The 27,375-nt window shown below is 41.7% G+C and overlaps 2 protein-coding genes across 6 annotated transcripts in view; one reads left to right on the top strand and one right to left on the bottom strand.

Moving 5' to 3' along the window:
- Nucleotides 1-1,161: 1,161 nt before the first annotated feature.
- SHOX2 (SHOX homeobox 2) lies at nt 1,162-9,352 on the bottom strand. Of its 3 annotated transcripts, XM_077826855.1 has the most exons (6): nt 9,008-9,352; nt 8,543-8,558; nt 6,173-6,381; nt 3,833-3,890; nt 3,405-3,493; nt 1,162-1,455 (listed from the first exon to the last, which is right to left on the bottom strand). In XM_077826855.1, exons 1-6 carry the CDS (start codon nt 9,350-9,352, stop codon nt 1,162-1,164), a joined length of 1,011 nt encoding a protein of 336 aa, XP_077682981.1. The 3 variants fall into 3 exon arrangements, with proteins under 3 accessions (XP_077682981.1, XP_077682982.1, XP_077682983.1); XM_077826856.1 differs by lacking the exon at nt 8,543-8,558 and having other exon boundaries at nt 9,067-9,352; XM_077826857.1 differs by lacking the exon at nt 8,543-8,558 and having other exon boundaries at nt 1,162-1,419; nt 9,067-9,352.
- A 3,306-nt stretch (nt 9,353-12,658) lies between these two features.
- RSRC1 (arginine and serine rich coiled-coil 1) overlaps nt 12,659-27,375 on the top strand; it is a 370,782-nt gene continuing 356,065 nt past the window's right edge. For all 3 annotated transcript variants that reach the window (XM_077826483.1, XM_077826481.1, XM_077826482.1), the window contains exons 1-2: nt 12,659-12,808; nt 26,268-26,464. In XM_077826483.1, coding sequence (XP_077682609.1) covers nt 12,659-12,808; nt 26,268-26,464 — 347 coding nt within the window. The remainder of the gene's footprint in view (nt 12,809-26,267; nt 26,465-27,375) is intronic.

The raw sequence follows: 27,375 nt of genomic DNA, 5'->3' as shown, positions 1-27,375 counted from the left end.
TAGATACACCTTTATGAGATAAAATGTAAATGTTTGACAGTCAACTATCAATTCACAAGTTATAGCCAAAATAAACTTTGTTCGTGTGTATCAACATATTTTACATGTACCTAGTACCTATTATTGGAATTTAACATTGTGTGGTTGGGGAATTAAATACAGTTTTTGTCCTGAGGACATCAGAGAGCCTGCAAAAGAGAAATACTCCTCTGTTCTCATGCTTTCTGATCGCCCCTATTTCAGGAGTGGGACAGCAAACAGCCAACAAAGATATGAATGAGAAAGGTAGTGGTTGATCTCTCTCTCTCTCTCTCTCTCTCTTTCCTCCGAGGTTAAAAATATCAGCCACATTTGTTTGTCTGTTCTGTTTTTCTACTAAAGATGAGGGTGAAGTGCAAGTGAATCAAAGGGACGCCATCAATGAAATACAAATACATGCAACCCGGAATTCTGCTGGAAGAAATATCCCGGACAGTTTCCCATTAGAAATTCTCAGAGAAATCATTGTCTCTTTTTCTTATTCTTCTTCTCTTCTTCTCACTATTTCCAGACGTGGTTGTTAAACTCAAGTATCTGATGCAACGTGAAAGGAGGCCCGCCTCTCTTATCAAATTTCTTGTATTAAAGTGAACTTCGCAGAAAAAGGTCAGTTTCAAAACCTGTGAACTTCCCAGCTGCGTGTCTATTTCATCTAATTCTTTAAATAAGTATATATCTTCCTTCAGTTTCTCGTCTCTCTTTCTTTTTTCTCCATTTAAAAAAAAACGTTAAAGTTGTTTCTTTTTGTCTCCCCTCTCACAGCTCGATTTCCTTTAATAATATTTATTTCTCTTCATATTTCTTAACCTACGAAATACCTCACAGTGGTTTTGTTCCTTTCCTTTGTTTATTTATTTTTGTTCTTTAAATTGATTTTAGAAATCTGGTCTCTCTCTCTCTCTCTCTCTCTCTCTCGGTGTGTTTTGTTTTAATGTCTCTGTTCTTTCCAGCCTGGTTCTGCGTGTGTTTTGCATTAAGTCATAAATAGGACTCGACCCATAGAAGTCATTAGCCTTTCGCTTGTGTTTGCAGTGATGTGTTGTGTTGTGATCCTCTGGACTGTGTGATTGCAGTGTCCCCAAGAGGTGGTCGTGGAGGAGGAGAGGGGGACGTGGGGAGGAGTCACAGCCCTAAAGCAGCCGCGTGCTTTTTGGCTTTCAGTCTGAGGTCAGCGATGCTGGAGTTCTTGCTGGTGGTCTTGGCCGCCGCCGCTGCTGCCACCACCGAAGCTGCTGAGGCGGATTCCGCGGCCAGTGTGGCCAATGGCAGGCCGAAGGGCGGCGCAGGGAACATCATGTAGGGGGCGTGGGCGGCCAGGTGTGGGTGGAGGTGGTGATGTGCGTGTGCCACGGCGCTGTCCAACTGCAGCTGGGCCTGAACCTGAAAGGACAAGGGCGTCACGTTGCAATGACTATCCTAAAGATGTAACAAGAATAAAAACAAAGCATTAACACACCTAAGCGGGGCTGGGAGTGTAGTCTGCCTGCCTGTGTCTGTGTGACAGTCTGCCTGCTTGTGGCAGTCGGCCTGCGTTACAGTCAGCCTGCCTGTGTCTGTGTGACAATCTGCCTGTGTGTGACAGTGTGCCTGCCTGTGTGACTGTCTGCTTATCTGTGTGACAGTCGGCCTGCGTTACAGTCAGCCTGCCTGTGTCTGTGTGACAATCTGCCTGCGTGTGACAGTGTGCCTGCCTGCGTGACTGTCTGCTTATCTGTGTGACAGTCGGCCTGCCTGTGTCTGTGTGACAATCTGCCTGTGTGTGACAGTGTGCCTGCCTGTGTGACTGTCTGCTTATCTGTGTGACAGTCGGCCTGCCTGTGTCTGTGTGACAATCTGCCTGTGTGTGACAGTGTGCCTGCCTGTGTGACTGTCTGCTTATCTGTGTGACAGTCGGCCTGCGTTACAGTCAGCCTGCCTGTGTCTGTGTGACAATCTGCCTGTGTGTGACAGTGTGCCTGCCTGTGTGACTGTCTGCTTATCTGTGTGACAGTCGGCCTGCGTTACAGTCAGCCTGCCTGTGTCTGTGTGACAATCTGCCTGTGTGTGACAGTGTGCCTGCCTGTGTGACTGTCTGCTTATCTGTGTGACAGTCGGCCTGCGTTACAGTCAGCCTGCCTGTGTCTGTGTGACAATCTGCCTGCGTGAGACAGTGTGCCTGCCTGTGTGACTGTCTGCTTATCTGTGTGACAGTCGGCCTGCGTTACAGTCAGCCTGCCTGTGTCTGTGTGACAATCTGCCTGTGTGTGACAGTGTGCCTGCCTGTGTGACTGTCTGCTTATCTGTGTGACAGTCGGCCTGCGTTACAGTCAGCCTGCCTGTGTCTGTGTGACAATCTGCCTGCGTGTGACAGTGTGCCTGCCTGCGTGACTGTCTGCTTATCTGTGTGACAGTCGGCCTGCGTTACAGTCAGCCTGCCTGTGTCTGTGTGACAATCTGCCTGCGTGAGACAGTGTGCCTGCCTGTCTGCTTATCTGAGTGACGGCCTGTGTCTGTGTGACAGTCGGCCTGCCTTACAGTCTGTCTCCCTGTGTCTGCACGACAGCCTGTGTGGCAGTCTGCCTATGTCTGTGTGACAGTCAGCCTGCCTGTGTGGCAGTCTGTCTGTGAGTGTGCCTTGCAGTGAGTGTCTGTGTATGAAAGGGAAGGAAACTGTGTTCTTGCCCCAGAGTTTTTTGGTTTTTTTAATATAGTAAAAACATATCAGAGTTAAAGGCTGTCTCGCCCAGCCTTTAATACAGGCTGATAACAGCAATCTGGAAGAAGTCAGAAGGGCAGGCAGCCCATTTTATATGGAGGCAAAATCCCCCTAACGATTATTATTTTATTATCATTAGCCCACCGCTGGCTTGAGATGAGGGGGTGGTTTTTTCCCTGGTTGTTGGAGCGGAGGAGGAGGTGTGCGTGTCTGGATGGCAGTGGCGGTATCCGGTGGGATTTGGCTCCACAGTTACGTAGTTAGCTATTGTTGTTGGTTTTCTTTATATAAAAAGGGAACTCCAAACCAGTTTTACTCTCTCCTTTAGACACACTTTCATTCTTCAGCTGTGCATCAGAATCGGCAAACTTTGACTGAAAGGACGTTCCCATGTAACCCTCAGAATGCAATCTTTTCGTGCATTTTTAAAGAGCCAGATACTGCCCTCCATCCCCAGCGGCGCTTTCATTGATGACAGAGAGTTGGGCACGCAGATCTGGAGAAGTGTGTGGCTTTTTAAAAAGTGTATTGTTCCCTCTATATAATCACTGTATAAATATTGAATAGATGCTGTCAACAGTCATTTCATATCGGGAGAAAAGGCCCTATCCTAAAAAAAGGGGTCACTCATTTGCACTTTATCGTTACAAGTAGGTTTTACTGTACTTGCCTGCTGAAATGGCATCCTCAAAGCGCCTACATTGACATATGGTGCAACTCTGCAAGCTTCAAATTGACTGGCTGCTCCTATAAGAACCCCTGCAATAATCAGCAAAAGAAAGACATAAATATCGGCTTAGCCTTACTTTGCAATAAATGATTCTTTGAATTCCAGAAATGTATACTGTGCAAACTACAGTCTTTTGCTTCCAACATTTCTTTCTGCCAATAAATTGATACAAGTTTAATGCCATTTATAATCAATAACGTGTTATAATAGTTTTAATATAGTATAGGTAGCTTTCATATTAGAACATATATCCTACAAATCTGGAGCCCTAGGTGTTTCTCAGCAGGAACGCTCCTTCTTTACTGGTATTATCGATACTGTATAATTCTTTTCAACCTAAGCCTCTTTTATGATATCAGAAAGCATACCTTTATGAAGTTGATTTTCTTGTTTTCTACATTTAGCTCTTCTGTTTTGAAACCAGACCTGAGGAAATAGAAAAATAACCTAGATACTATACTAGAAAACCAACATTAAAAGAGAACCAACACAAAAGAGCACACTCGCGTGCTATAAGAATTTTTTTTACCGTTATGGCAAACAGTTGATTTTGTTTGTATTGGACAACCCAGATTTACAAGTTTAGAAACTCAGAGGCATCACGAAAAAAATAAAAAATATAGAAAATAGACATTTGCAGCCCGTACTAGTTCTCGCTAAATTACTTTCTTAGCCCTGGTTTCATCTTTCCACATTAGAGTCCCAAATGACCTAAATCACTCCCTGATATCTAATACTAACTTGTGATAATGGGTTTAGATGTTTGCGCTGTAAGACCTGAGAAGAATGTGCTCATTAATAGCCTGTAATATTAATTAGCTTTATCTTCAAGAAAAACTAAACACCAAAGCATTTAATGACTCACTTTTGGGGGGTAATTACTGTCATAAAAGCTTCACTACAAAGAAGTTTAGAATTTCTCTGTTCCTCTGTGCAGTGGAGTGTAACACAGAAGCGGAATAATTGTCTCATTATTATGATAATCTAATATGCTTCTATAGAAAAGTCTGCACCTTAGGCAAGAAGATACTTTTACTACTGGATATAGAGCTATTGAAACAAATTCAATAATAAAGTTCTACTTCCTTAAAGAGAAGAAGAGAGGGTGTTTTAAAACATTTCACTTTTATAAGAGAAACCTCTGCATCTCAGAAGCCACAGCTACCAAATAATCTTTCCCCAAGGCAAAAAACAAACAAAACAAAAAACAATCTTTTCTTGAGGTCTACTTTGAGTCAACTATAAATATGAACACACACTCCAGCCTAGAATTCATTTTGGTCAAGCTAAAGCTGCTCAGCACCCACGCTCACTTCCAGTCTCTCATTTAAAAGGTACATTCCATAATTTACAAATTAGTGGAGAAGCAAAGTAAAATATTATTGCAAAGCGTTTTCCGGAACCATGTAAAGGGAATGGGTTTAATCTATGTAAATCTCTCTAAAAGTTATTATGCGCCCTGCGATTTGACATAATAGTAGTGTGGATTAGGTGCTACAGTGGTATTCTTTGTCTACTAGAAGGGAATCATCTCCTTTAAATTTTTCACCGAGAAGTTGGGACTTTTATCGTTTTGGGTTTTTTGAAGATTTGTTCAGCATAAATAGGTGGCTGCTTCCGCGGAAAACAGAAAAGCAGAGAAGAGTAAAAGGGAAGGCTCGTTTGGTGAGGCTGTGATGACAAAGGCTGCTTATTATTACTTTTTTGGTTCAATGTGACCGCTCTGGTTATGTCCTTATCCTATTACAAGATGCAGGGAAACCCCATAAGAATTGTGTGCATAGTTTGGTGCAGATGGTGGCCTATAAGCACAAAGATAGAGGGGGAGTATCTGTTACAGCAGTACTTTCAAACATCTGCAGATGTTTGGGGCCTAAAACTGCTCCATGTGTTCCAACAAATAATGACCATCATTTTCTCTTATTTTATGATGAGAAGGGAAATACACTGAAACAGCTACATTTGTTCTCATTCGAGAAGTCACCTTCGGCTCTCCATCTGGGTAAAGCCCCAGAGCGCTTGCCCTCTTATTTATTGCAAGTTAGGTGAAACTAACCGGAGAGAGCTCAAGAGCTGATTTTCAAAACTTCCAGAGAGAAGCTTGAAAGTAAACGTCCAGGTAACTGGTTTCCCTACTATATACAGAAAAGTGATTAAAATAGCTTGATATTTTTATTAAATATTATATTTTTAATAATGCTGAACAAAGCGAGTTCAGCAAAACTTGTTCACCCTTTCTGTGGCTTCGCCTAAGATTTAAGAACCACCGGTAAAAACTGACCGTAAAATTTCCTCACTTAGCAGTTGCTAATTTAGTTTATAGTCAGTACATCTATAAACTTAATTGGTACATCCGCCTGGTAAACCCCGAGACAGGAGCAGACTAGGAAAATTCACGTGAACAAAACATCCGTTGTAATTCTTCCAGTCAGCCAAAAACGAAACGTTGTTTAAAATCCTTATATGTAAGAGGCACTAAGCTTAGGAGGCATAACCCATAATAAAGCACGCAGCAATGGTTCACTCAGATGCTGGGAGCAGTTCGGCACTGGAGTATCTTTTCTGGCCATGGACAGCATCTAAATGGACATTACAGAATTTGTGAGTTAAAAGCCTTTCATCAGGTACGGCAGGTTCACACGCAATGCTGTATCACAACTAAATTACGCACAGAGACCCACATGTTGCAATAATCTTTGCTACCCTACCTGCACTCTGGCCTCGGACAGTCCCAGCCTCTGGCTCAGCTCTTCTCGCATGAAGGCGTCCGGATAGTGGGTCTCATCGAAAAGCCTCTCCAGCTCGTTCAGCTGCTCCAGAGTGAAATTAGTCCGGCTTCTCCTCTGCTTGATTTTAGTCTGCCCTTCGTCCTCCATCACTTTCGCATCCTCTTTGCGATCCTTCAGCTCTGGGGAGACTGAGCGTGAAACAAAACAATCAGACCACCCTTCACCGGAATTGCCAGCGCGGGCGTGGGATTTGGCCACTCCAGTTTTTATTCTTAACTTTAGGAGGAAAATGTGCTTGGCTTGAGGAAAAGGAAGGAGAGGAGAGTCAATGGAAATGCTAAAGATCACGCCTCAAAACAGATTATGGCCAGCTACATTTTAAAAGGATATTTGTTTTAATTCGGAATGAGATTTTGGGTCAGCGCTGGGTTTCCTATTAGCATTGCTGGTCCTCTGGAAGAAAAGGCGACAACAAAATACTTTTCACGAAAAGACCTTATTTCCAAGTGTATTTAAGTTAAGGATTGACCTGTGTGGGTGAGCCAAACCAGGCCATTGATTTACATCTACATTTTCGAGCCCCTCAGCATAATTTCAGTAAATCATTGCAGAGTCAAACTGTGACCCTTTTAAATCATCAGAACTGTCAAGCAATCTCTCTCCCTCTGCAAACTTGCTGGCTTTATTTACGAATAATTATTTTAAACTAGACCCATCCAGGCGTACGCAGGAGACAAATAGCAGGGAAATGCCATGCCCAACAAAATATAACATTGCCCCCGCAGGAACTGAGGCCAAGTTAAGGTCGGCCCCATTAACTTCACTGTCATTTTGTGGGAACCTCTTACCAGCCTGTCGTCGGACAGTGGCAAGAGACACGCCATGTTTGAATTACCCTTGGTACAAATGTAAAGCTTCGTATCATTTACCTGTCATTATTTATTGAAAATCAAAACTCAAAAAATCAAGTCGCGATCTCTTGGTGAATTAGTACCTTAAATATCACAGCAACAGGTTTAAGTGGTAAATCTGGCATCCGGACTGCCTCTGGATTGTTTAATGGCTTTCATGCGCTCAGCACCTCCAGTGTTTAATAAAACATGCATTTGTCTTTTCTGAATTTACATATGCTGAGGGTTCCTGGTGTTTTTATTGGTATTGTTTAATTTTCTGTTGACTAAGCACTTTCAGTTAGCTATGCATATCAATTAAAATATCACTGAGTGACGCTATTTGTATAGTTCATTAATATTTGCAGGGCTTCCTAACAACCAGTTGTGTCTGTAATTGCACTTCTTCCGAATCCCTGCTTCCTGCTGCAATGCTTTGGAATGGGATTTTATTTGCGCATCTGAAGTCCAGGATTTGTTTAGTGTGATCGCAGCTCTTTATAACCCTATGATCACTATCAGAATTTGTTTATAAAATCATTTCCGGAAGTTGTTCTCAATCGAGTTCCGATCTGGAGAGAAATACTTCTTTGAACAAAAGGTCTGAAGTAAACAGTCCCTAGATATTACATCCTCATTTTAAAACCAAACGCAGCCATTAAAATGTTGCTGACATCTACAGTGGTCTTTGAATAAGCAAACGGGATGGCATTTGTGCTTCTTATAACATTATTTTCTTCAGTCAGTCTCTCTATCTCTGCATATATACATACACATATAGGCAGACAGATAAATCCAAACCAGAAAGTGCAATAAAAGGGACTCCTGGTATAATACATGCTTGCATTGTAACTATTAGGTGTTTTTTTTTAAACAAATGTTCATTGTATATATATATATCCCTAGCATTTATATCCAGTTATGCAATTGGCTGTCTTTTCAAATAAATGTACTACATTATATAAAATATTCCTATTTAATGTCACTTGTTTTAATGCATGTTTTAAAAATAATCTAACATGAAAATATATCCTTATCAATATCTGGTCAATAATGTATAAACATTAAATATACTTGATATAGATACAGCTTTTCAAACTTTCAACTATACTATGGGATTTTTCAGCTTTTTAAATATAAATGGATTAATATATGTAATGTAGCTTTGGTTCCTACCACAGTAACTTCCCGTTATGTTCTAATCAGGAACAGATCATGTTATAAACAAGTTAATTGCATGCTTAAATATTTTAATCTAAACTTCTAGGCATGCCACATATTTTCCTTAATTGGAAAAACATGGAAAGACACCCATTAATGTATATCAGACTCTCCAAATTAATGGTATTGTTTAAACCCCTGGATTCGTTAACGTGACAGTCAAGTTTAAATCTGCCAAATTGTCTTATGCAAATACAACATATGTACTGCAAAATGTAAGTAGTTTTAGCACAGCAGCCGACTAACCTATAAGCCTGAATAAGTAACCCGATTGTGTGGTGTGATTTACACACTTATTGTTGGAGAAAACACAACAAAAGTTCATCGAGAAATAAAGCCTGATACAGTCACCGTCAGCCTGGTCTGGAGCAAGCAGCCCCCGATGGATCAAGTGAAGGAGAAAAGAGACAGGAGAAAGCTATTTTCTAAAATCGCAAAAGTCTTCTACGCAATGGCTCTTTCCAAAATCGAAACACTGGGTTACCGGTTCCCACCGCTCTGAGCCCTGGTCAGGGAGGACACACTCATTCTCCTGTAACTTTCACCCCCGCTGCAGAGCCCGGTGCCCGGGCCAGCCAGGAGAGCTACATTTGGGGTTCTTTGAGCAAAAAAAATTGTGGGAAAACAAAACCGCCCACCCCCTTCCCGTTTCTCCCCCAAACAACCGTCTGGTTATTGAACTCAGTCCCCCAGCCTGGCCCACGTTCCCGGGGGATGGGTGGGAGAGAAGGGGGCCGCGGGGTGCATGGGGTTTGCCTTTACCCTCGCTGAGTTTGGGAGTGCCCGCGTCCCTGGCTCTCTCGGCGGCGCCCATGTCCAGCTCTCTGACTGGAGACCGCGCTCCGCCTCCTCCTCCGCCGCCGCCTACTCCTCCTGCTCGGACCGCTGGGCTGCTCACGTCTTCCCGGCTGGGCTCGCTGGAGCCGCCTGACTCCTTGGCTCCTCTGACAGGTCCACTCTCCAGAACCTCCCTGTACGTGATCAGCTCCTTTTTCTCTTTCACTTTCTGATCAAACGACTTGGAGACAAAAGCTGTAAGTTCTTCCATCGCCGATTCTCAGGGCTCCTTCCCCTTGTTTCTTCCTCTTACTGTTCCAAACCCCCCAATAACACATCAATGGAGTGGGAAGGGGAGGGGGGCAGCTGCAATGGGGCTGGAGTTAAATGGGAGCTGATGTTTCCCAACTGGAGCGATCTTGTTAAATGTTAAGATCTTTGACAATTCTTCCCGCTAAGAGTTCAGATCTGATAGTGATGTTGGTATTGAAGTCGCACTATTTATACTTTGCAAAGCCTGCCCCTTGTTCTGAGCAAATTACCTCCCCTTGGAACTATGAATGAACCCGCTTCTCCTGTATCAGTCCAGCACGACCAAGGAGAAAGAGCGAGACAGAAAGATCGCTACTCCTCCAGGTTTCAGATCCTTGTGGCCAGGGCTTGCTATCGGCCATTAATCCAGGATTGACAAGAATCCCTAATTAATTTAATTAGGCGTGGATCCTGCGCTAGTGTCCTGAGTTAGTTAAACACAGGGGAGATGGGCAGGATCTGCAGGGGAGTGGCCAAAATGAAAAATGACAAGTCTGCTTGGAGAGAGGACAAGGAATGGGGGAGCGCTTCCTACAGATGTCGTGTATACACAGCACACAGTACTAGTCCTGCAGGTAACACTGTCCGAGGGAAGAAACAGCTCTACCAAGAGATTAGTGCTGTTTTGGTCGGTTACAATTAACAAGAGAAAGAGAGAGAGAGTGTTAATTTGAAAGGTTGTGCGGTTGGTTTGTCAAGATATTTCCCTAGCAGATGCTTACTGACACGCCAAATGTAAAAGTGTGTCTGAGTCGCTGGAACGGGTGATAGGCAATATACGGTCTTGTATATTGCACGAAGTAATCTTGCCCCATGCTGTTTCTTTGTATCACATTATTATTACGTTTGCGTCAATAAACCTCCCCAAAGGAACACAATTAGTTACTTTTGTGTTAAGAATCCGATGCTTTTGTTCTAAATTTGTTTGCAGTTCGAATATGTTTTATTTATCCCGCAGGACTGAGAAGAGATACATACAGTTACTTTTACAGGTTTTTGTTGTAGTAATTAAGTCAACACTGAAAATACACCTACGTTTTGGGAAAACTCTCCCGGCTACTGCATATTGCTAATATGAGTTCATTTCTGAAGACAGTTTTTCATAATATGTGAAGAAATACTATATTTAGTATTACATTTTTAATTGTTATTTGTGTAAAGCAAATGGAAATGTGCAAGTTACAGGGTACTTGATGATTCTATGTAAACATTAACACATTACATACGTGACAAGAAAGCTTGAAAAGTTCCTCCTAAAATAGTAACAGAAACACACAAAATTATAAAAAAATGTAGTTAAGAATGACAGTGCAATCCTGTCATTAACATTTTTATATGGCAAATAGAGGAATCAGATTAGACCGTATTACAGTATTTATTGCTAATACTGCTTTGCTATTGTTGTTTAAATCCTATTTAGATAGTAATTTCATTGACAGGCTATTTAGGATGCAGCTATTTTACACTTTTAGTAGAGTTCTAATAAATTATTCAAAATTGTTTAACTCTTGCTTATGTATTGATTTTTCATTTGACCTCTTGAAAGACGACTTTACGTAAAAGAGTGTTTATTTACTATAATAGGTATAGTATTTAGAATTTAATTAGCATTTCTCAGATCCAGTTATGTGTGTATTACATACAATAGGCAATAAATTACTTTTACTAAGTTTTAGCATTTAGAAGACAAAACTAATCAAGATATCATTTTGCCTATTGAAATACAGAGTACTTTTAGTTTAGTCTGTTCAGACTGACAGTCTTGATATTGTAAAGTACTGGTCTTCAAAGGAGCAACGGAAACATCAATATGTAATATGGATTTTTGAGATTGTTTGGGAAGATTGTTATCACTGGCCCAATTAAATGAATTCACAATTATTCTGAACTACAGAAATATGACAAGATGTTACTGTTAAAGTAACAAAGTGAGCCGAAAAGAGAATACGTTCAAAATACTGAACTTTAGATGTTGTTAATCCGTGGGAACACATTTCTTTTTGTTTTCATAGTTTATTTCACTTCCGGTCGTGGCAACACAAATTCTAATTCATACATATTAAACTGAAGTAAAACTAAGAATATTTTAAATACCAAACAGTCTCAAAACTTAAAAGTGAAATAAGTGTCTACAACATACAACTTGTGTTTTTGAAAATAATGTGGACAAATCAAAGTTGTCCGTACATGAATGTATGCTTGAAGGGTTCATTTAAAACGTTACATGTTTGAGCCAGGAATTTTGAGTTGATGCTTAGTATTATAAACAAGCAAATACTAAATTGCTTTGCAAATATTTAAATTATTACCATAACTATTAGCATAGAAAGCGTTTACCTCCCTTATTCTTCCCAAATATGTGTACTCAGTGTGTTCTGTATCTTTCTGTGGTAGAGAAAACAATGAAAAAAGAAACAACGTATTTTTTATAATACATCCAAAGTCTGCAAGCCCCCCCCATTTACTCAAGTTTTTTTAAAAAGTTAAGTAGGGGATCACTTGAAACATATTTCCCTTATAAATTGGAGACTTGGGCATCTTTTTAACAGGACTAATTAACTGAACTGTTTTACTTAATCTCAGCTGTCTGCGAATAACTGAAGATCGTGTATTGCAGGCAGTTTTAAAACTCAGCCCCCTCTGCCACTTACCCACCACCCAGAAGCGACCCAAAGCACACAGCAGCTACTTTACTCCACCACTTCAAGTGCTTTGCCTTTATGGCAGAGGGGAAATGGATCTCTCTGCTAGGGAAAAAATATGTCAATATAGTATGTATTCCAGGAAATACTGAGCCTCTTTAATTACTTTTGGCTTAAATGAAAAACTATAAATTTTATTTCTCCCCCACCTTCCTTCCAACAGCCCCCTTCTCCTCCTCCGTCAAACACCACGAGTCAAAATAGTCTCTTAAATGAAAAACTAATTTGCACCCAACCTCAGAAGCCCATCACCAGCTCCAGAGGAAGGAGAAACGCAGCGTTTTAAGGGAATTTGCAAATAAATCATTGCGATTTTAATCATAGTGCACCCATAGAGACCGAGCCCAGTGATTTATTCCAGCATTTTTGGCGAAAGAAGGAACATTAATTTTACCACTTTTAGCTGCATTTAAAAAAGCCCGCACAGGCCCAGTGAACATTAATTAATTAATTAGTTTGTATGATTATTGTTAGGATGATCATTGCTCTCCTCAGTGGAGAGAAGTGCAGAAGCTTTAATCGATGTTTTCTGCATTCCCTAGCCCTGCTGCCCGCCTGGCTGAATGGATGAGCTCCGGGATGGTTTGGCCTTGCCTGGCTGCGGCACCAGGAAGGCGCTGAGCTCAAACCAGGGAGCCGCGCCGCGCCGCGCCGGCGGCCCCAGGCTCGGCCTTTTCCGGCCTCTCGCTCGCTGGGCCGAAGGCGGGATTCAGGTAACGTGGCTGGGTCGGGGCCGCCTCGCCGCCGCTCCCTGGGTCGGCGGTGCCGGGGGCTGGTGCTTCCCCGGAGACTGGGGGGGAGCGCCGGGCTCTGCCCGCTCCGGGGCCTGGTCCCTGGCGGTTGGGAACGGGGCCGACCCACCCCAGCACCCAGGGCTGCCCGGCCGCCTGTTCCGCGAGGGGGGAAGTGAGGCCAGCACCAGTCACCCGCCCCTGAGGGAGGCCCCCATTTCTCAGCCCCTCCCCCCCCAAGGGGAAGCGAGGCCAGCTCTGGTCACTTGCCCCCTTTTTGGAGACTCCTGCCAATTTTCAGTGGGCTCTTAAGCAGGGAAGCAGGAACATTTTGTGTAGTGGGGGTGCTGAGAGCCATTGAACCAAACTGTAAACCCTGTTCGTAATGGAATCCACCTCAGGCCAGGGGCGTGCGGCACCCCTAATTCCAGCACCTGTGCTCTTAAGTGGAAGGAGGGCATCCTCCACATCTTTTGCTTCTACTTACATCCCAGTGAGTGGGATAAGCTTTTTTTTTTTTTTTTTTTTTTAGGAAAATAGGGCCTGCTCCAGTTATATCCAGCTGTAAAGTGCTCCCCGTATTTTGTCTAAATTTTGCTGGAAGCATTTATCTTCTTGTCTTTGGTCAGATCACGTCACACACAACCACCCTTGAATCTTTCCATTTGCTCACATTAGTTCATGTTGTTCCATTTTGGTCCACATCATCAAGTTGAAAGAGACACATCAATTTAAAGAAAAGGAGTACTTGTGGCACCTTAGAGACTAACAAATTTATTTGAGCATAAGCTTTTGTGAGCTGCAGCTCACTTCATCGGATGCATGTAGTGGAAAATACAGTGGGGATATTTTATATACACAGAGAACATGAAACAATGGGTGTTACCATACACACTGTAACGAGAGTGATCAGGTAAGGTGAGCTATTACCAGCAGGAGAGAAAAAAAAACCTTTTGTAGTGATAATCAAGGTGGGCCATTTCCAGAAGTTGACAAGAACGTGTGAGGAATGGTGGGGGGTAGGAGAATAAACATGGGGAAATAGTTTTACTTTGTGTAATGACACATCCACTCCCAGCCTTTATTCAAGCGTAATTTAATGGTGTCCAGTTTGCAAATCAATTCCAATTCAGCAGTCTCTCGGTGAAGTCTGTTTTTTGAAGTTTTTTTTGTTGGAGAATTGCAACTTTTAGGTCTGTAATCGAGTGACCAGAGAGACTGAAGCGTTCTCTGACTGGTTTTTGAATGTTATAATTCTTGACATCTGATTTGTGTCCATTTATTCTTTTATGTAGAGACTGTCCAGTTTGGCCAATGTACATGGCAGAGGGGCATTGCTGGCACATGATGGCATATATCACATTGGTAGATGTGCAGGTGAATGAGCCTCTGATAGTGTGGCTGATGTGATTAGGTCCTATGATGGTATCCCCTGAATAGATATGTGGACACAGTTGGCAGTGGGCTTTGTTGCAAGGATAGGTTCCTGGGTTAGTGTTTTTGTTGTGTGGTGTGTGGTTGCTGGTGAGTATTTGCTTCAGGCTGGGGGCTGTCTGTAAGCAAGGACTGGCCTTTCTCCCAAGATCTGTGAGAGTGATGGGTTGTTCTTCAGGATAGATTGTAGATCCTTGATGATGCGTTGGAGAGGTTTTAGTTGGGGGCTGAAGGAGTTGGCTAGTGGCATTCTGTTATTTTCTTTGTTGGGCCTGTCCTATAATAGGTAACTTCTGGGTACTCTTCTGGCTCTGTCAATCTGTTTCTCCACTTCGGCAGGTGGGTACTGTAGTTGTAAGAATGCTTGATAGAGATCTTATAGGTGTTTGTCTCTGTCTAAGGGGTTGGAGCAAATGCAGTTATATCATAGAGCGTGGCTATAGACCATGGATCATGTGGTGTGGTCTGGATAAAAGCATGTAGGTAAGTATAGCAGTCAGTAGGTTTCCGGTATAGGGTGGTGTTTATGTGACCATCGCTTATTAGAACTGTAGTGTCCAGGAAGTGGATCTCTTGTGTGGACTGGTCCAGGCTGAGGTTGATGGTGGGATGGAAATTGTTGAAATCATGGTGGAATTCCTCAAGGGCTTCTTTTCCATAGGTCCTGATGATGAAGATGTCATCCATGTAGTGCAAGTAGAGTAGGGGCGTTAGGGAATGAGAGCTGAGGAAGTGTAGGTTCTAAGTCCAACATAAAAACGTTGGCATACTGTGGGGCCATGCAGGTACCCATAGCAGTGCCGCTGATTTGAAGGTATACATTGTCCCCAAATGTGAAATTGTTATGGGTGAGGACAAAGTCACAAATTTCAGCCACTAGGTTTGCCGTGACATTGGGGATACTGTTCCTGATGGCTTGTAGTCCATCTTTGTGTGGAATGTTGGTGTAGAGAGCTTCTACATCCATAGCGGCTAGGAAGGTGTTTTCAGGAAGATCACAGATGGATTGTAGTTTCCTCAGGAAGTCAGTGGTGTCTCGAAGATGGTAGCTGGTAGCGTAGGGCCTGAGGATGGAGTCCACATAGCCAGACAATCCTGCTGTCAGGGTGCCAATGCCTGAGATGATGGGGTGTCCAGGATTTCCAGTTTTATGGATCTTGGGGAGCAGGTAGAATACCCCTGGTTGCGGTTCTAGGGGTGTGTCTGTGTGGATTTGTTCTTGTGCTTTTTCAGGGAGTTTCTTGAGCAGATGGTGTAGTTTCTTCTGGTAACCTTCAGTGGGATCAGAGGGTAATGGCTTGTAGAATGTGGTATTGGAGGGCTGCCTATCAGCCTTCTGTTCATATTCCGACCTATTCATGATGATGACAGCACCTCCTTTGTCAGCCTTTTTGATTATGATGTCAGAGTTGTTTCTGAGGCTGTGGATGGCATTGTGTTCCGCACGGCTGTTCCACTGCATGCATCTGATGAAGTGAGCTGTAGCTCACGAAAGCTTATGCTCAAATAAATTGGTTAGTCTCTAAGGTGCCACAAGTACTCCTTTTCTTTTTGCGGATACAGACTAACACGGTTGCTACTCTGAAATCTATCAATTTAAAGATTACACTTTTGACTGAAATTTTCATTTCACTTACTACTGTTACAGGCAACATCTTAAATTAATGTAACTGAAATAAATTAGAATATGGTCTCTATTTCTTGTTTGTTTCTACATTTGGCAGCACTGAACATATAGTCAGTTTTGCTGCTTCCTCTGTGTAGTTGGTTAGTTTCCCTTCTTGTTTGTGTGGGTCTTTTAAGCTGTCCTCAGGGGAGAGGGAAACAGTTGGACCAACGTATTCAAAAGCAGCCTCTGATTTTATTTTTGAATTCCTCAGTTGTTGGATGTACAACTTGACATAGATTTTTCACAAGTGCTGAACTCCCACAGCTCCATTTAAGTTCAGACGGGTAGATAAGGGTGGCCAACCTGAGCCTGAGAAGGAGCCAGAATTAACCAGTGTACATTGCCAAAGAGCCACATTGTCAGCAGCCCCCCATCAGCTTTCCCCCCCCAGCTGCAAGTGCCTCCTGCTCACTGGCAGCCATGCTGATCAGCGCCTCTTCCTCTCTCCCCACACACAACTGTTTTGTGGTGTGCAGGAGGTTGGGAGGGGGAGGAGCGAGGGCAGTGCAGGCTCAGGGGAGGGGTAGAATGGGGGCAGGGCCTGTGGCAGAGCCAGGGGTTGAGCAGTGAGCACCACCCGGCACATTGGAAAGTTAGTGCCTGTAGCTCCAGCCCTGGAGTCGGTGCCTAGACAAGGAGCCGCGTATTAACTTCTGAAGAGCCGCATGTGGCTCCGGAGCCACAGGCTGGCCACCCCTGTGTAGATACTGTTGTTGAGTGTTCCATACAGTGGGTGCTCTGCCTCCACAGGAATGTCATTACTATAATTAAACAACCCTAGCTTCTTTGGATATGATCCTGCTCCCACTGACGTCGGTGACGTAACACTAATTTCCTTAATTGAAAGTGGGATAAGACCCTTTAAGTGACTTTAGATGCCTGGTATAGGAAAGACAATTTGTAGCTACATTCTATTTCCTTTTATGATTCTGTTTCCATCTATATTGTGCACTATGGTTAATATTACACATCTTGTGTTTTAGATATTTTAATTCTCTGTTCAGGTTAGGAGCTTTTCTGGATGTTGCTTACATCTTCCAGCTATGGAAAGATATTTTGGAATACGTTAGCTGTCTAGTAAGATGGTAGATAACTAACATTAAAATAAATAAGCTTCCATGTTTAGTGTACTTGTAGAACTTTTGAACTAGTTCAGCACAATAGCACAGAGAATTTTGGTGTGGTATCTGATGAGTAAACAAGTTGTGTGGAGCTACTTTAGGATGTCCTATAAGAAATATTAGAAATTGCAGTCTGAGATCGAGATGAATGAAAGTAACCTGTAACTTTAATGTGAAACTAGTTATTTTTTTACAATCTAAATCAGTGGGCAGGTCCAATCAAAGTGGTAAAGTTATTGAAACAAATGTAGATTACCTGTGACCTTCCAAGGTAAGGCAATATGAACTAATTACTACTATACATGTCTTGAATATCTTGAAATAACTGGTTTGCAATATGGAAAAACAGGTTTTACAATAAAAGGAGTACTTGTGGCACCTTAGAGACTAACAAATTTATTTGCATGCATCCGATGAAGTGAGCTGTAGCTCACGAAAGCTTATGCTCAAATAAATTTGTTAGTCTCTGTGGTGCCATAAGTACTCCTATTCTTTTTGTGGAGGCATGCGTCCGATGAAGTGAGCTATAACTCACGAAAACTTATGCTCAAATAAATTTGTTAGTCTCTAAGGTGCCACAAGTACTCCTTTTCTTTTTGCGGATACAGACTAACACAGCTGCTACTCTGAAACAGGTTTTATAATGAATTTTATGTAATTGACAGTAGTATTGACTGAAATGTTTTGTAGAGGCAGATTACCTGGGCCATAGGGCACTGAATGGGCACTCAGGAGACCTGAGTTCAATTCCTGGCTGTGCCATTGGTCTGTTGGGTACCTTGGGCAAGTCACTTCCCTTCCGGTGCCTCAGTTTCCCCGTATGTAAAATGGGGATAATGATTCTGACTTCCTTTGTAAAGCACTTTGACATCTAAAGTTAAAAAGTGCTATGTAAAAGATAGATGTTGGTATTATTAATGGAAATTGTTCCCTTACAATGTCTAAGAAATAATTTCTTAACTGAAAATTTAGTGCTTGTGAGAAATGCCAGATCAACAAAATTGTATAGTCAAATCCTTTATTTACCCACACAATAATGATATGATATGGCTAGTGGCGGTGTGTGTTCATGTTACGTAAGTGGCACATTTCAGGCATCTTTGTTCCCAGGCATCTTTGCCGAGATTGCGGTGTAGGTGCTTGTTTGGAAGTAATGTGGAAAGTGGACTGAGACCACCAACACATTTTACTTTGGTTGTTAGTCAGATAATAGCAAAAATGGTTCAGATTGTTGCCTCCTGTGTGTTTCTCCTTCGGAACAGTTCTGTGAACTTTTTTTTTTTTTTTTTTTAATGAAATCTTCCTCTCTGAGTAGTTTTTGTAGGCTGTGGAGGGGGGAGAAGTCTCCAAATGCTACAGATTAAGTGGATTCATGTAAAAGGACACCCTCAGATCTGCAGACATTGGAGCAGTTTGGCACGGGCTTCTGTCCTTCTTTTTGTGACTGCCTTCTCTTCTGTCAGCACTGGTCCAACAGAAGGCATGCTGCCATTCTTTGAGTCCCTCTGTGAATGCTCATTATCAGCAAAAGGAGTGATTTGTCAGGAATTCAGTCTTTGAAGCAGAATTTATTCTGTACCCCACCCCGGGGTTTTCCAGGTAGAAATCCAGGAGTTGATCAGGGACACTGCTGCAGTGAGAGGCTGAGTCAGCTAGGAGATTGGAACTGATGGGAGACCCTGGGACTTGGATGAGGAGTCTGAAGGCTGAGATTGGGAGTGGGATGAGAAGTTTGAGGAGTTGCATACTGGGCAGGCGAGTAGGCTGGGATCAGACAGGGAAGAGACAGGATTGGTACCAGGGTCGGGTTAGAGGAGACAGGGCAGAAGGGGTCAAGCCTGTGGGGGAAATGGGCACACTCCTCCCCAGAGACTGGAATGGAATCCAAGGTTCCCGAGTCTCCTCATTCCTCTGCGGTGAGCAAATATCTGTCAAAACCACTGGCAAAGTGTGTCTCGTCATCCTCTACATGGAGCAGTAGAGGAGGATGAACTCTACTATTGCTAACAGTTACTCCATTAGCTCAAGTGGCAGAGGTCTGTGCAGTGGATTTAATCAAAGGCTTCATTCCTCCTGAGGAGCTGTCTGGATATCAATATGATGTCAAATTTCATTGGGTTTCTAAGGAGTCAGTAGACACTGCCCTGAGGAATTCTGTCTGGAAGTGTGAACGGACAAAGGACTGGACATAGGCCCCATAATTGCAGAGCACACCCCCGATACAGCTTCCTCCTCCTGGACTGACGAATGATCATGTTGACCAATGCCAGGAGGAAGTTGACGAGGAGGTCTTGTGACTGAGGAGCCACGGATGGGGTGTGCCAGGATCAGGATGTGCAGGGAAAAGTGCAGCCAGAGCCTCATTAAGAGGTTCTGGAGAAGACAGAAGAGGGGCTGTGGCCTGATGCGCTGTATGTAGACGTGCGCCAGGGTCTCCATCATGTTGCAGAAAGTACAGGTGTTGGGGTTCAGGAATTGTGCTAGGTACACACCCGTGCCTATGGCTTCCCTGAAAGAGCCTTGGAAGATGTATGGTGAATAAGGCAGGGACTGCAGGAAGAGAGAGGATGATTTCATAGTGAAGGCAGTAGAAATCTGCCCTGGAGAATTGGATTCTATATCTTCCTGTGCCACCGAGCTTCTATGTGATGCTTAGGGAAGTCACTTAAACCACTTTTCTCAGGTGGTCACTAATTGTGTTCCTCATATTCTGGGTGTCTGTCTTAAGACGTTGGGGTCTGTTTTGTACAAGTGTTTAACACTCACAGCTGCTACTGGTGTCAAGAGGAGCTGTGCTTTGAACATATGATGTGCTGTGTAATGCTAAGTACTCTGAAAAAACAGGTCCTCTGGTGTCTCAAATTGGGCACCCAGAATTAACAGATACTTCTGACCTCAATCTATGTGGGGATAATACTCTGTCATCTTGCAGAAATGTTTGTGGAGCACTCAGATATTATAATCATGAGTGCTATAGAAAAGCCTAGGAGGAAATTGTTAATAATACCTTCAGAGCAGGTTTTGAATAATAATGTGCAGTAAATAAGGTATGGTGCCACCCATTGTAAAGCATTTTTAAAGGAATTGAAGAGCATATCTTAGATTTTTAGTTAGTTCAGGAAAATTTATTTTTCCTCCAAAAATGTGTTGGAAACTACATAATTGATTTTACTAATTAATAGTGTTGCCAGTTGTTTATGCTGTCTGCTTCATTAGCTTGATATACTTCTAGATACAATTTTAGGTTTTTAATGAAAAAGTGCATTTTTTTTAAAGTGGATCAGGGGATGATGTATATGCTGAAGTGTAATATGATGAGTCAGAACAATATACATATCAAGTAGTGAATATCTCATTAGAAATGAGTCTCTTGTACTCAGTGCTTCCCTGTGCTATATTTCCTTAATCTTGCTGTCATGAATTTTTAATCTACAGAATTGTAAATGAAGTAATGTTTATTTAAATGATATAAAAATTGGACCCTAAAATATTGCTTCAGTACCTATTTTGAACTTACTCAAGAAGTCAATTTCAGTATAGAATAAATTGCTTTGATAATGCACTCAAAGTAGCACTTTTTATTTCAAAAATTGCCATCTAATGGTATTTTGGCAGTATGAGGTGCTGCTGGTTTTGGTGGGTACTTACTGTTGGGAGTTGCATATGTTTCAAAAGTGACTTACTAAGAGTGAGCTCACTAAAGGTCTAGTCCTACAGGGTGTTGAAGATTGCAGCCACTGGTAGTTGATGATGATGCTGAGCACCTTGCAGGATCTGGCTCTCAGGCTTTTAGAACGTGAAGGTCCATTACAGGTATTTTAGAAGTTGGTAGCTCCCCACAACCAAATACTGTTTCTTTTTCTGACTCAGGACATGACATACAAGAGTTCAGAATGCTACATTCAAAAGGGACATTAGGGTTTGGATGGTACTGCAACTTTAGTCAACTACATACAGTCTGTTTTAATTGTATAATCCTATCTAATCCCATTTAAAAAACAAACTATAATTTGAAAATATGGATTTTTTTGGTCATGTTCGGTCACGGCTTACGATTTTAGTGAGATGAGTGGGCCTGTTTTGAGCTGCATAGTGGTGCAATGTTTGGCTAAATTTCTGATAGCACTATAAGTAGGTCATCTTCCAGGCTTAAATGACTTCTAAACTTAGTTTTCACAGAAATCATTGCTGAAAGCCCAGACTCTCAGCGAATGGAAGCACCACTTTCATATCTTCATCACAGAGTTCCTTGTACTCCCCGTTAACAGAAATCTGCAACGGCTTGTTAGATTTGAAAACTGGCTTGTTAGATTTGAAAACTTGGTCTTCAGTGTATGATCATTTGATAATTCGAAGAGATTTTTGTGAGCTGGAATACTTCAGATTGGAATAGAATCAACTCTTGTTAAGAATGAGGTTCAAATCCAATTGGTATCTGGAGATTCATGTTCAGCTCCTGGAAAGTATTCATCAAAATAGGAGTACAATCCAGACGAATGAATGAGTATTTTGTCTTTAACAGCATTTTGATAACTTTCATTCTGTTCTTTTAAAAAGTCTAACATGGGAAACATCTTGGCAGGTCCCTTTTCATTGTGGGCTCTTCAAAGGCAAAGCTGTTTCATGAATCTCCATTTTTTTTCTTGCATATCTAGTATATTTATATTCTTACCTTGGTGTGGTAGGTTTAGTACATACCATTTGTCAAATATATCCACCCTGTAAACTAATGTAGGCAAGAAGTCCACATTATGCATGTAGTCTGCAAGGTCTGTTTTCCCAAGGAGGAAAATTTGGATTGCATCACACCATTCAAAGATAGTTGTCATGTGGAAAAGTGGTACAGTGCATCTGACTTTACTGTGAAATAGAAGGTAAGTGTGGTCAGAGTCCATCGTTTCTTACAGCATATTAAACACCGTGTGTTTACTGTTTGGGATTTTATGAAATTAACCATTTTAATAATAACGTTGAGGGCCTAATATACTTTAGGTTGCATGTTTGTGATGAATCATGTAGTGTGTCCAAATTTTAGCAGGTGCCACTTTATTTACTTGTGCTCAGTACTTAATTTGTAATGAAAGAGATGCCAGGGCTCTGGCTGTTCCTCTGGCAGCTGAGTGACGTGTAACTGATGCAGGAAGAGATGCTGGGGCTATGAATTGCCAAGTCTAGAAGTGCTGGGGTTCAGCCCTGGCAAGCCCTCACACAAATTAAGCACTGCTTGCTTGTGCTGCAACCCCACTGTTCTTTCTGGTCATGGCTGCTTTCGCCGCGTCTGTGCATAGCCCCGTACACGTAGTCTGGTTAAGACCTTCATCCACTATGACGTTATCAAGGATCTTGATTATTTTCTCACCAGCTTGGGTTGGGATTTCTTTGCAAAATAAAAGTTCTTTAACTATTGTAACTGTTTTGATAAATCTCATATGACACAGAATCTGAGCCCTGTTGGCTATATTTAAGTATTTGGCACAGCAGCTTGATGAATCCAGACTCTTAACTTGCTCTGTCAACTGATCCTGGACATTTTCTGCAAGATCATCAGTACATCAATGGATGGTATTATTTGAGACAGGAATGGCTTTCATTGCCACCGCTGCTTGTTTCTCAATCACAATTCTACCCATATCTATTGCTATTGGAAGTAGAAGGATATTGCCAATGGTATGTGCTTGTCTGCATTTTACAACTTGCATGGCCACCATGTAAGATGCTTTCAAAGGCTTTTTGAAGAATAGTTGCTTTGTTACACCTGGGTTTTTTTTTGGTTTTCCTATTGTTTCCAAAGGAAGACATTGCAGCTCTTATTTACAAATTCTGGCATTTGGTTTCTAAACACCTCTGCAGTTTCCCTGTTCTCATAGTTTTATTTACTAACACAGACACGCTGTGGCTGAGGACTTTCTGCAATAATATCGAGACCTGAAAATACAAACAAATTGTAACTATCGTATTGTCTACTTTTCTGTTTAACTTTATTAAAATAATCTTCTAGTATAGGATAAGTAGTAGCCAATGTGGATCTGTTAAGAATAAATCATGCCAAACCAACCTAATTTCCTTCTTTGACAGAGTAATTGGCCTAGTGGATGGGGGGAAGCAGTAGATATGACACTCTTGATTTTAGTAAGGTTTTTGACAAGGACCCACATGACATTCTCGTAAGCAAACTAGGGAATATGGCCTACATGAAGTTACTATAAGGTGGTTGAAAACCGATTGAAAGACTGTAGTAAGAGTAGTCATCAATGGTTTCCTGTCAAACTTGGGGGTGGGGGGGAGTAGGAGAGGGACATGTATGTAGTGGGGTCCTGGAAGGGTGTTTCATGAGTTTGGTACTAGTCAATATTTTCATTAATGACCTGGACAGTAGAGTGGAGAGCAAGGTTATAAAACCTGTGGATGACACCAAGTTGGGAGGGGTTCCTAGCACTTTGAAGGACAAGAGTGGAATTCATAGTGACCATGACAAACTGGGGAATTGGTCTGAAATCAACAACATGAAATTCAATAAAGAGAAGTCCAAGGTACTACACTTAGGAAGGGGAAAATTAAATGCATAGCTACAAAATGAGGAGTGACTGGCTAGTCATTAGCACTGCAGAAAAGGAGGGTTTTTTTTTGTGGATTACAAATTGAACATGAAAAGGCAATATCATTCTGTGGTGTATTAACAGGAGCGTTGTGTGTAAGACCCAGGATACATTTGTCCTACTCTATTTGGTACTGGTGAGGCCTCAGCTGGGGAGTAGTGTTTTCTATTCTGGGCACCGCACTTTTAAAGAAAGATGGAGACCAATTGGAGAGGGTCCAGAGAAGAGCAACACAAATGATTCAAATCTCTAGAAAATCTGTCTTGTGAGGAAAGGCTAAATGAACTGGGTGTGCTTAGTCTTGGGAAAAGAAGATGGAGGGGGGACCTGATAAGTCTTCAAATATGTTAAAGGCTGTTATAAAGAGGGCAATAAGCAACTGTTTTCTACATCCACTGAAAGTAGGACAAGAAATAATTGGCTTAATCTGCAGCAAGGGAAATTTAGGTTAGATATAAGTAAAACATTTCTAACTATAGGGTAGTTAAACCCTGGAACTAGCTTCCAAGGGAGGTTGTGGAATCCCATTCTCGGAGGTTTTTAAGAACAGGCTAGACAAACAACATTCAGGGATAGTCTAGGTATACTTGATCATGGGTCATTACAGGGGGCTGGACTAACTGATCTCTTGGTTACCTTCCAGCCCTAGATTTCTATGATTCTATGATCTTCAGGCGAATGTTTGCTACATGTAGTTTAGAACTTGATAATCATTCAGTTATAATGCTGACACATATCTGTGTCTCTGTCAGCCCCCTTTCCCTATCTGCTAGTGCTGCTGCTGCTGCCACCACCGGCACTGGGAGCCTCTCTTTGCCTTCTGCTCCAGCAGAGGGCTTTCAGCTGAGAGACTTCCTGACAAATGCTTTCTCCAGTGCGAAGTCTCTTGGCTGAAGGTCCCCTGCAGGAGCAGAGGGTACAGAGAGGTTTCTTGTCCAGGCAGCAGCAACATAAGATGCAAAGTCATAGATAAGACACAGGTGATTTTTAAACCTAGTTTAATAGTCTCTTAATTAGGGGTGCAGAAACTCCCAAACCAGCATATTGATTCAGTTTTTGTTCCCAAACACTTGTGGCTTCCCCCAGGAGCCACAACTCATGGTTTGGGAAGCACTACTTTAAATGACCGTAATCGAGAAGTTCTCTTTGGTTCCATTTTTCTGCTCCTTTACTGCAGACTGGGTTCTGCCCTTTAGGTGATTGAAAGGAGTGGGGAGGGGCAAAGGCTGGGGGCCAGGAAAAGACTAGTGGAATTCAAAGGGCAATACTAGGAAAATTAGGACCTGTAATTCTTCACTATTGGTTAAGGTTAGATGATATTGTGATTAAAAATGCTTCAGCCCTTTCTACTCTACAACTTACACCAGTGCTATTAATGGAGAATTATGGGTCCCAATTTCCTAATGTAGATGTAGCCAGAGAGCCCCCAAATAATTGCTCATTTTTGGGACGAAGGCCTCATGTTAAGTGCCAGTAGTCTGAGGAGGGATATCTTAGTATCTTGGGTGGGTGGGAATGGTGATACTGGAACAAAAAGGGATTTAAAGCATTATCCATTTTTACAGCCTGAAAAATTCTATAGGCATAATATTTCTTTAATTATGAAGTGATAGCAATAAAAATGGATTTCTTATGAGTTCCAAACTAAGAAAAGATTGTCTCCCCAGCAGTTAAATGAATGGCAGTTTTTTTTTTTTTACAGCCTTATCCAAATGTATAAATGTGAAACTTTATCCAAGTAAACACCGTGGGGATCAAGAAACATGTCTAAAGTTTTAATATTTATAGATCTGGTTTTGAAGTAAAACCATTTAAAGTTGTGTGGTTTTGAAGTGAACACCTCAATCAGCCTAACTATAAAAGAGCTTTCATCCTATGATAATATAACTTATAATTTCCAGAGGAACTTTATCTTGTGTATACTTTTCATTATGACAATAGGAGTGCTAGTGACTTGAAGAATACACAGTCAACAAATACTTAAATGAACAACAGAAAGTAATTACATTGCTAGAAATTGATAGGTTAGCATTATTCAGACCATAAAGTTGCATTACTATATCCTCCTTTGCAGAATTGTAAATTAAACAAGTAAACAATAGTACAGTATTAGCTAAGAATGTTCTTCAAACAAGGTCTCTGGTTTAGAGATGTACATGTATATATCCTAACACCTTTTACCTTAAAGTGGGTACTGAAAAACTAGTATTAGAGTAAGACAAAAAATGACTAGAAACATATTAAAGATAAAATGCAACAGTCTGGTGTAGAAGCCAGTTTTTACCAGAACTTTTTGACTGGGATTAATTGGCTTGTAAAGGTACTTCGCAGTTTGTAACAAATTTAATATGATAATATTTTTTAAATCTAAAATGCTGATAAAATAACTCATTTTAATGTGTTGATTTAGAAACATAAGGCTGCTGATCTCTGTTGTGCAAAATGGCTAGGCAACTAGGAACTTAAAAAGGTAGGTTTTTTCCCTTCTTCCGCTGCCCTCCACCACCACGTAGTAACTTGTGTAAGCTACAGTATTACTTACAGGCATCTTTCTAGCACTTATAAAAATAAATGCACGCTGCAATCCTAAATTTTATAACTTTTTTGCTGTTTTTAAATAGCTTGTAAAAATGGGACGTCGTTCATCAGATACAGAAGAAGAAAACAGAAACAAAAGAAAAAAGAAACACCGTAGACGTTCATCTTCAAGTAGTTCTTCAGACAGTAGAACATACAGCCGTAAGAAATCGGGAAGGAAGTCAAGGTCAAGATCACCGTCTCGAGATCTCCAGTCCCGTTCACATTCTTATGAAAAAAGGTGAATTTATAATACTTTACTCAGCGTTAATTTTGTCTGTAAGTGGGGCACCTTCAGTTATGTAGGAAGACTAAGAATATTTGAATACAGTGCATGTTCTGGGTAATTGGCATGCAAAATCTGTCAAACATCTGTTTTGGGCTTTCCTAGCAAAATTATCTGAGTCTTGCATGATACTGTTCTTTTTCCACTTAGTTACAAACCTTACTGCTGTGAATGTAAGTTTAAAAGTAACTTTTCTGTTTAAACAAACACCTGCCATCAGACCCCATCAGAATTTTAAACTCTCAATTTGGATTTTTTTTTGAGAGGTCTAATATTTTATGCACTGACTTCAACATAAGTAATTTCATTCAGCTAGTCATACACAACTATGTGTCTTTGTGCTGCTAGCTTAAAACAAAGTGACGGTAACCAGCCAAGAGTGTGATGGGAGGAGAGTAGACTTTTTAAATGGCAAGGTTTGAGATGAGTTTTACAATTAATATTTACACTTATTTTAAAGGGTAGTTTTCCACTATAATTTTTATCCTTTTGTGATGTGGGGAAAACATTCAATAGTTTAGTCTGTCCTCAAGAAACAAACACTTCATGCCAATACCTCTGCTAGCTGTAAAACCTCTCCTTGCTGGGCATGATGACCAAGAAGGTGGTATCGAATCATAGAATATCAGGGTTGGAAGGAACCTCAGGAGGTCATCTAGTCCAACCCCCTGCTCAAAGCAGGACCAATCCCCAATTTTTGCCCCAGATCCCTAAATGGCCCCCTCAAGGATTGAACTCGCAACCCTGGGTTTAGCAGGCCAATGCTCAAACCACTGAGCTATCCCTCCAGCAGCACCTAATCTCTTCAGAAATCCTGGATGCCTCTTAATCTGGTTTAAGATGGGCAGGGAAAACAAGATTGTGCT

This window comes from Eretmochelys imbricata, chromosome 9, assembly GCF_965152235.1.
Source record: "Eretmochelys imbricata isolate rEreImb1 chromosome 9, rEreImb1.hap1, whole genome shotgun sequence".
Lineage (NCBI taxonomy): Eukaryota > Metazoa > Chordata > Testudines > Cheloniidae > Eretmochelys > Eretmochelys imbricata.
Note: the sequence above shows the minus strand (reverse complement) of the source record. Positions and strands in the feature narration are given on the sequence as shown.